General features: G+C 37.9%; 1 protein-coding gene across 1 annotated transcript; it reads right to left on the reverse strand.

Annotated features, from left to right (window-relative positions):
* Positions 1 to 536: 536 nt before the first annotated feature.
* On the reverse strand, positions 537 to 6,974 carry LOC128527232 (cytochrome b-c1 complex subunit 1, mitochondrial). Its single transcript, XM_053499617.1, has 13 exons — positions 6,843 to 6,974; positions 5,834 to 5,974; positions 5,571 to 5,657; positions 5,356 to 5,485; positions 4,227 to 4,425; positions 4,071 to 4,150; positions 2,809 to 2,924; positions 2,497 to 2,640; positions 2,141 to 2,301; positions 1,731 to 1,816; positions 1,316 to 1,404; positions 1,162 to 1,237; positions 537 to 1,051 (listed from the first exon to the last, which is right to left on the reverse strand). Exons 1-13 carry the CDS (start codon positions 6,903 to 6,905, stop codon positions 987 to 989), a joined length of 1,437 nt encoding a protein of 478 aa, XP_053355592.1. The 5' UTR covers positions 6,906 to 6,974; the 3' UTR covers positions 537 to 986.
* Positions 6,975 to 9,503: the final 2,529 nt, after the last annotated feature.

The following is a 9,503-nucleotide window of genomic DNA, read 5'->3' on the forward strand; positions in this document are numbered from 1 at the left end:
ATTATTATTAAATCATCTAATCAAATATAGTTTATGGGAGTATGGAACTGGAAACTAGATAAAACTGTGCCTGAGTAACGGTCAGGGAGGAGAGAATTGTCTGGATGCCGCTCTCCAATTAAAAATGTTCTTATAACTTTGTTAAACTTTATTTAAAACGGCACACAAAAATAACCCAACTTTTACATTGAAGTGTGTAGTTTAAAATATTTACAAAAGACACATTTGCTATAGCCAAAAACACTAGACTTCAGGCCAATTTTACCTTTGCTTTACCAAGGCTCATGTAATAATGGAGAGCAAGTTGGTAGGTTGGAGTTGAGCATTACTGCACTAAGCCATACTGTATTTGAGACTGCTATGGTGAAAAACAGATTGCATGACTACACATTGCTGCTATAAAGCTTTCCGTCGCACTACATTGCTCTCCCACACAATTCTGACCCAGTTACATTTTAAAGAATGAAGAAAATCCTGGTTGTATGAATATAATGTGTAAAAAGAAAATAAAGAGACATCTTTAAATCAGCCATACCTTGGTGTTTACAGTATTTTATTGGAATTCAGAATGGGAGCTTCTGTTATGTACAATAGAAGACAGAAACAAAACATCACGTTATTTCATAAATACCTCCGCTGTTTATGACGTTGGATTTAATTTTCCTGCACCTATCGTCCAAATGTATTCTGCTCCCTCCTGCCAACCTTCTCTGCCTCTATTTTACATTATTTTCTGAAGGAAAATGCATCACCAAACCCAAATCAGTTTCAGTGTAGTTGGTTCTTAAACAGACACTAATAGGTTGGAACAGTACTGAGTTGGGGAACAAGTCACACACTGTGGAACAAAAGGGATGAATTTTCATTGTACATACATGGGAGGAACGTAAGTAATGAAAGGTGTGGGTGGGGGCTGTTAGCAAAGTGGGGAGCAGAATATAAAACAAGGAAAGATAACAGGAATTCAGATGAAATTCAATAAGCATTTAAAGCCGAAGCCAGTACATAGCACTGCGCATTCTGTTGTAGTCAGGAAGCTGCTCAATTGGACCTGAAGGACAGAAAGAATCACACTGAGTCTTAAACAGTTCCCAAAAAAACAACAACAACGAGTGTTATATATCTAAGGGAAAAAAACAACAACAAAAAAAACAAACTCACCAACAGCAGCCACAGCAGGACACTTGTCATAGAGGTACTTGGTGCAAACATCACGCAACATCTTGGGTGTCACAGCCTAAAAACAACATTTATTCTATTATAATAATAATAATTACGGTAACAATTTTATTCCCTGTCAGGAGGGTAGGCTTACATCAATCTTGGCATCCCATTCAGCTAATGGGATGCGACGGCCATAGTTAAGGATGTGCCTGCCAATGTCATCACAGGTTGGTGTGGTACCTGTAATGTTAAGTAAAATATACACAATATTTCATCATTTTACAATTAATAAATATATAACCTTACAGAAGATTATATGTGCATGGCTGTAAAGAAAGCAACATTCTTCAGGGTGCTCCGTAATTTTTGTTTTTTAAAAACAAGGTTTTCACATTAAATCTTGGCTGTGTTTATTTTATTACTATTCATTGCTTTTTATACAAGTTTCTTTTACATAGATAAGTTTAATTAAATTATTTTCAGAGGCATCAAACTGGCCTTTAATGTTGTATTTACAATTTAACTTAAGTTGTGTGTGTGCATGCAACTATAACTGTGTGTCTTACCATTCAGCTGCCCTACTAAACTGGCCTTTAGAGCATTCTTTGCTCTGGCCACATCACTCTCAGTCGCTGTGGTGCACAAGTTCATCCTGTGGTTTAAAAAAAAAGAAGAAAAAAAAAGATAAGAGTAAAAGGGCAAAAATTTGCAAACTTGCCAAACCTACAAAGGTTCCTACAGACAAGAAAAATCTTATAGATTAAACAATATTTTTATTTGAAAGCTCCAATGTCTAATGGACTCAAAATGCAACAAACAGCTCAAATGTACCCCAAAAGATTCCACTGTGTTTGTTGTGCCTGCCAATGGCATTTTTTTAGCATTATATACAATAGCATTGCCACTAGGGAAAGTAGAGACATATGCGGATGTAATGACATGACTCTCCTTGAACATGGCACAAGCATTAACTTACCATGCATTCTGAGCCCAGTGCATCATGTCCTCGATCTTGTGTTTGTCTGTGACAAAATAGATCCCCATCAGTCCAGTGTCACTGTAGCTGGAGTGAAAAGTCTGGAAACTATGGCAAAGGTTGCCCTCTACAGCCAGGCTTGCCAAGCGGCTGCTCAGGTGCTACAAACACACAAATTTTACAGTTTAGTGCAAATATCATTAATATTCATCGACACCGGATTTAAAAGCCCCATAAGCACTAAGGTATATTAAAAGTATATTTAATGATAGTGATCTGGACAAATAGAATTAATTCAAATTGTAACCAAACATTCGTTACAAGCAACTTTACAAGATTGATACACTGCAACTAACCTTGCCTCCACCGAATGTGACATCATAGTTGCCGATGATGGAATTAGCAATCATGAGTGGCACAATGTCAGGACTGGCAGCCCCAGCTCCTTCTACTGCAATGGCAACGTGTGCCAGGGGGATGGCATCGTCACGCATTCGGACCTAAAGGGCACAAAAACAATGTACTAGCAAAGAATCAAATAATATAAATATATAAACTTTTTATACATTAAACTGAATTTCAATATCATGTTTTAAATGATTAAATACAGGAAGGATTCCAATTGACCACACACAACAATTTTTCCCCCACATGTATACAATTCTCACCTCACTGCCAGTGAAGCGGCAAGGGGACAGCAGAGGAACAGCATCGTCCGGATACTCAAAGGAAACACCACTTAAATGCTGCTTGGCCAGACTCACCAACTCCTCATGGTTTATACCTACAACAGAAAGCAAATCACTGATCATATACAGTATCACTATAGTTACATAACTATATTTCCATCCAGCTTTTGGCAGGTTTTAACTGATACTTTACTTCTACCCTATGTGAACCATTTTACTCAGCTTTTAACAAAGTTTTTTGGTGCTTTAATTACATATTTACTGTGTTTTTTTTTTGTCTTAAATATGAAAACATTGGATACTTGCATGCCAAGATGGTAGCAAAAATATGAATGTAGCCACATGTAATGCTCAACATACCAGCTGTATTACTCATGTATTGCTCAAGTTAATGAAGCTAGCAATACTGGTAGTCAAAATTTAGATTTGAATGACAGCTTGGTAAATCTTTTTGTCAGATGGGCCTCAAATAATTTAAAGCAGACAGGAGCCTGTGCTTATGACGGAATCACATTTTTTGAAAACCAAATTTCCAGTACTTTATGACTTCTGTTTCACCTATCCACGGAGAAGTGAAGTACTGTGTTCTGTGATCCTCACTGCAAAGCATCGTTATGAACAAAGTGTTAAGGAACCAGCTGTAATCTTGCAATCATCCTTTGGATATGGATGTGCCATTCAGTGCAAAGTTTACAGAATTGTTTTTTTTTTTTTTATTGGTTTTGAAGCCTGTTGGTTATCTAAGGTGGTGTAGTTGGATGTAACACCATCGTACCTTTACACATGCTTATACCCGCACACAGGCATGCACAGACATTACACACAACCCGTTGATTAAAAAAATAATTTCCAAAAATCCCATGACTTTTCCAAAACTTTGATTCGTTCATGATTTTTAAATTGCAGGATGTTCATAACTGTACAAACCCTTTTTGCCAAGATAGCCATCAAGAGTATAGACTCCATTAGAAGGATCAAATTTTAAAAAATTTATGGCATCATTTATGTTGGAAAATGTTAACATTTTTATTCAGTGATTTTACTGCAGTTGATAACCAGCTAAAGAACATAATAAACCCATGTTATTGTCTAGCCCTACTGCTGGATGTAATATCATCACTACACACAGAAATGTCTCTTTTATTATTGCCTAAGTTATTCTTATTTACAAAGAATAATGAGCTTTGGTAAAATATAGCTCTTAAAATGACCCAAATAACAAGCAGAGATTTGTACACTACCTCCTGCAGCTGCCAGCACCATGCGAGGAGCCTTGTAGTGACTGTTGACGTACTCCACCAGATCCTGACGTGTCAAAGTCCTTACAGATCAAGAGATTTAGTTAACTACACAACAAACACAATACTCTTGACTTTTGCCTGTGTGTTTGCATATACCTGGCATTCTGAGAGGGTCCCAGTATACTCCGGCTAAGGGGTGTGCCCTGAAATGCAGTGGCGTGGAGCAGATCCAGGCAGACATCCTGCAGACTGGTCTCCAGTTCCTCCAGCTCCTTGAGCACCACTCCTCTCTGCTGCTCTATCTCAGCCTCACTCAGAGATGCATTCTGCACCACCTCAGACAAGAGCTCCACAGCTACACACAACATTGGCAGTCAATGTGATAACAGAAAACATTACTCCAACATAATGCAAGGCTACTATCTAAATTAGTGCCAAAAACAAACATTCCTAGCCTGAATGCTAATATTCGGGAAACTTAATCAGGAGCATGATTTATGATCTTTCCTACCTTTTTGCAAGCTACACTGTTCTCTGTGGGCATATAAATAAATACAGCACTGCATGCATACACAGTTTAATCAGGCTACTTTTACATGATTTACATGTTTGTAAACTCTCATGTAGTCGTCTTTCAAACTCATAAAGTCATGTAAATGTCATGAAAAGGACATCTTTGAAATCTTTGAATGGTGAAACCGTTTTAAAGAAGGCCATACGTCCAATAATTATAATCTCCAGAGGTGGTTAGAATCCCACTGCATTTGCGCTCATGAACAATCGTAGTTGGGAAGTATAACATGTTCAGGAAAAAAAAAAATGGCCTGGTTTAATCACCAAAGGTACACAACCTCATACTGCCCATTGCACCACTTGCACATTACAGGAATTCAGCTGGGTGTTAATTCCACATCTCCTGTACAGTCCTAACCTTCGATTTTTACATGTTTGGACAATAACAGTTCCTAGGAGGCCCAAGTTTTAGCAGTGACAATGACGCAAAGCAGGCAATCATTGATCCAGCATACTAAAAAAAAACTTTCCACCTTAATAGTTTTCATGCACTAATAAAACGCTGGGATATATACAGAGTTTTATTAGTGCATGGCAACTACAAAGGTAACATAACTATCAAAGTAAATTCTTTATACGTAGTTTATTTATACAAGTTTAAGTAAGCTACATATAAAGAATTCTGGAATTCCGACATGTTGATAAGAAATTTTCTCCCAGTAGGGAAAATTCAAGGACACCCTGTAAATTAAAATCTGCATTCTCATTCCACCTTTTGGTAGGTCCTTAGAAAGAGTCTTCATGTAATAGGCAGTGTGTTCGCGAGAAGTGTATCCACTAAGATGAGCTCCCATTGACTCTACTGCTTGCTCAAGGGCAGCCTGGGGATGCTTCTTTGTGCCCTAAAATTGACAGAAACAATTATTGTGATAAAAAAAGCACGGTCAAGTTACTACATATAAAATTAAAAATATAACCTATTTGTACCTTGAAAGCTAAGTGTTCCAGGAAAAATCCAGCACCGTTATTCTTCTCAGACTCATATCGGCTACCGACATTGATCCACAAGCCAACCTAGGATATAAGCAAAGGTGTAAACACCAGTGTAGAATACGAACAGGATTTGACCATATTTTACAATTAAATGACTTTTACTGCACATTTTTGTATTTTTGCATTGTTTTTTTTGACTTATGTTCCTTAAAAGTAATCATTTCTGTATAGCAGCTAAAAAATAAAACATTTCTCACAGTGCAGGTGCCATGACCGGTCGTCTCAGATGCCACTCTCAGTCCATTCTCCAGCGTTGTCACCCGCGTCTCTGGAGCACTCAACAGGCTTTGGGCATAAGACACAGTTGCTTGTCCTCGTCTCAAAGAAAGCAGAACTGGCTATAGAGACAGAGAAAAACAAACACTTAAACATGATCGACATAATATCAGTACTGTCCTGAGACTGGTTAAACAGATAAGGAAAATTCTTACTATTCTGCTGGCCAGATTGAAATTGTATCAGTTGCAGTCTATAAGAAAACAATTCCCAGGGTATGTACACGTACTTTATACTTTGCCCTGGATAGAGTATTTAACATGTACAAACGCATGCACTGTTAATTTAAATGTTTAAAAACTCTGTATCTAAAGGGATATTCAGTTTTAATGCATAATATCATGGCTACAGATTAGGCTTCGCTGAAATTAGGCTTCGCTTGTGCGCTAGCGCTCCATGTCAGCTAGCCCGGTCGTGCGGTATGACCTTGTGAGCGGTCTGTATTGCACACACCTGACACTAGTCTTTAACCCAAACGCAAAAACACGGCTATTCATTTTGCAGACCCATAGCAGACTCACAATGGCGACACCGAAACCAGTATGAAACCAGCCGGCGGATTTGTTGACCTTCTAACGTTGCTAGCTAGCATTAGCTACACCGAGCCGCTAGCCACTGTGCTAACCAGTCCGGTGTTCTTCAGCTATCCGAATAATGTGTACACACACACACACACACACACACACACAATCGTACTCAAGAATATTTCGAAACAGTTAAAGCCCGCAGTTGGTGTTTGGTTGTTTTATTCTTTTTAATGTACTCTACAACTAAACTTGTTAGTATGGTTTTCAAAATAGTCGAGGACCAACGGATGTCATGTGAATGACAAACGTCTTGTTCACACGCCGTTAACCCGCTTTTAGCCTCCAACAGTTTATTGACAGCTCCTAAAATGTTTTCGAAAAACTGGACACATAATTTACTTACACTACGAGCTTTAGCCAGAGCTTGACCCACGGCTCCACCGAACCTGCACACGGACGCTGCCATCTTTTCCCTGTCGACGGACTGAGAAGACTGAAACGCGCGTGCTCGCGATACACGTCAAGGCCCTGACCTGACGTAAGCTGCAGTGTCACTCGGTACAAACATTCAAAACATTTTTACAATACATTTAAATAAACCTTTTGAACATGTTTTAGTTAATTATATTATTTTATTAATAATGTAAATGGCCCCACTTCTTAAATCTCTAAGTAGACATAATAAAAAGAACAACAGACGTCAACATTTCTGTAACATGATTGTTAATTTCAGAAGATGTGTCTCTTGGTAACTTCTCACATTTTTTTATATCTCATAACTATGCTCTTGTGTCCTTACACCTTGTTTAATACTTTATGGTATGTTGTCTTTCCTTTATGGTAATTCATGTGTATCCTTGTCCTTATCCTTCTCTTTTTTATTGTTTATTGCAGTAAAGAAAATTACAAAACAATTTTACCTATAATATAATAAAATAACTTCATAGATATCATGATTTGCAGCATCTGCAACACTACAATGTTGGCTGAGAAAAAAAAACATCTGCAGTATTGGTCTGCAAAAGCACAGATGACTGGCCAAGCTGGTAAACCACTTTTGCCAGCTGGAATGTTATTTATTAGCTTCAAGTTCCTTATCTTATTTAGAGCCCTTTAGATGCATGGGATCAGCTGGCACAAATTCTTTTAACTTTACCTGATGCAGCGTCTCATTTCTTCAACAGCAATGGTGGAAGACACCCTGTAGTCCTGGAAAAGATAGAGATTAAAGAGAGTTAATTACTTGAATTGGACACAAAAACTAGGAAAAATAGTGGTGAACCGTGACTGTCATTTTCATGGAAAAATATGGTCAGAAAAAATTATAATTTACAGTGATAGAACATTACTTGGACACACAAGACAACTTGCATATTAAAATACTGACAAAAGAAATTACTGCTAGGCAGCGTGTTGGCTTAGTGGTAAACACCGTCACCTTGCATCTCCAGGGTCCGAGTTTGATTCCCACCTCCGGTCTTTTTGCATGTTCTCCCTGCGCTTTGTAGGTTTCCTCCCACCGTCCATAAACATGCGGATCAAGCCAAATTGCCCATGGTGTGTGAATGTGTATGTAAATGTGTGTGTGCCCTGCAATGGATTGGCACATTTTCCAGGTTGCCCTAAATCTCCTGGGCTCCAGTTACTTACAGGGTCTGGTTGCCAGCTCAACACCTGATTGTATCTGACCACTTGGGGTGACAGACCTTGATCAAGGGTCCAACAGTGGCAGTCCAGTGCTGTGGGGTCTTGAACCTGGTACCTTCTGATTAGCAGTTCAACACCTTAACCATGGAACACCTACCCCCATAAATTTCTACTACTACTTAAATTAGAGAACACCTAATACATGAACAGAAATGATGTTTAGTGAGCAGAAGTTTCTGGAAATGGTAGCATCGACAAAGCTAGCATGAGGCTACAAGTAGAACGGTTTCTATTTAATAAATTTACATTTACAATTTATTTATATTTTATTGGTAATTTATATATATATATATATATAATTTATATGCATATATAATTTATATACATATATTATTTATATCTGGTTTTGTCTGTTTTGTCTTGTAAAGGTTTTGTCTGTACATTGTTCAGAACTCGCTCTTTCAATGATTTATTGATGTTTCATACACTGGAAGACCCGAAACCAGTCTAAGAATTTTTTTCCGCTGTATCCGTCTGACAGAATTTTACGAACATTTTTAAAATTTTAAAAATTTTAACTTAATGCCTAAAGCTAAATGCCTTTTTGCCTAAAGCTAAACCTGCGCCACAGTGACAAAACTTTTGAGTAGAAGTGAAGTTATGAGCAGTTACTGTATGTGCCAGATGGACGAAGCGCCTAAAATGTATTTCAGTCGGCTTGATGTGGTCTAGAGCGCCATCTCGCGGGGAGGCACTATGTCTATATAAATAAAAGAAAGGTTTTGTCTTTATAATACTTTGGTAAGAACTCGCTCTTTTTTAATGCTATCTTTGCATCTTTTTAGTGTTATACATTGGAGAGTTTAATAAGATACAATGACAGTATTTTTAAAAACTAGCCACCAATTCAGTGAAAACCAATACCATATAATGAATTTTAAGAAATAACTGTTAAAAATATGAGGTGTTCATCTTTGTTGCAGGCAGACACGTGGGCTTCAATCTGAAATAATAATATCACTGGTTACATTAAAGCTGATCATCTTGTTTTAAGCTTAAACCTTTTAACTATTTCTACCAACTCTTTTCCCATCAACGCTGGGTACTTCAGCTAGTGCACTGTACCGCACGTCTATAGTTTTGTAGACAACTGACCTCACACTCATATATAGGTCTTTCTAAAACTGTTGTCTTAAAGTTGGAAAAACAAAATTCCACAGATTGTGTTTGTGTGCTGACCCAGGCCAGTCATGATCTAGCATGAAAATTCCAGTAAGCACAACACAGGGTCCATAAAGACATGGTTTGCCAGGGTTGATGTAAAAGACCTTGAGTGGCCTGACCTCAACCAGGTCTCAGTGCATGACCTGCATGACTAATGCTCTTGTGGCAGAATGAACAAATCCCCAAATCCAAA

This window comes from Clarias gariepinus, chromosome 6, assembly GCF_024256425.1.
Source record: "Clarias gariepinus isolate MV-2021 ecotype Netherlands chromosome 6, CGAR_prim_01v2, whole genome shotgun sequence".
NCBI lineage: Eukaryota > Metazoa > Chordata > Actinopteri > Siluriformes > Clariidae > Clarias > Clarias gariepinus.

What these genes read in the sequence shown, in the direction of transcription:
- LOC128527232 (XM_053499617.1), bottom strand. Translation starts at nt 6,905, where the DNA reads ATGGCAGCGTCCGTGTGCAGGTTCGGTGGAGCCGTGGGTCAAGCTCTG. An exon ending in TTCTAAGGACCTACCAAAAG is followed by an intron (nt 4,426 to 5,355) that starts GTGGAATGAGAA and finishes TGTTGTGTGTAG; the next exon opens with CTGTGGAGCTCTTGTCTGAG. An exon ending in TTTAGTAGGGCAGCTGAATG is followed by an intron (nt 1,405 to 1,730) that starts GTAAGACACACA and finishes TTAACATTACAG; the next exon opens with GTACCACACCAACCTGTGAT.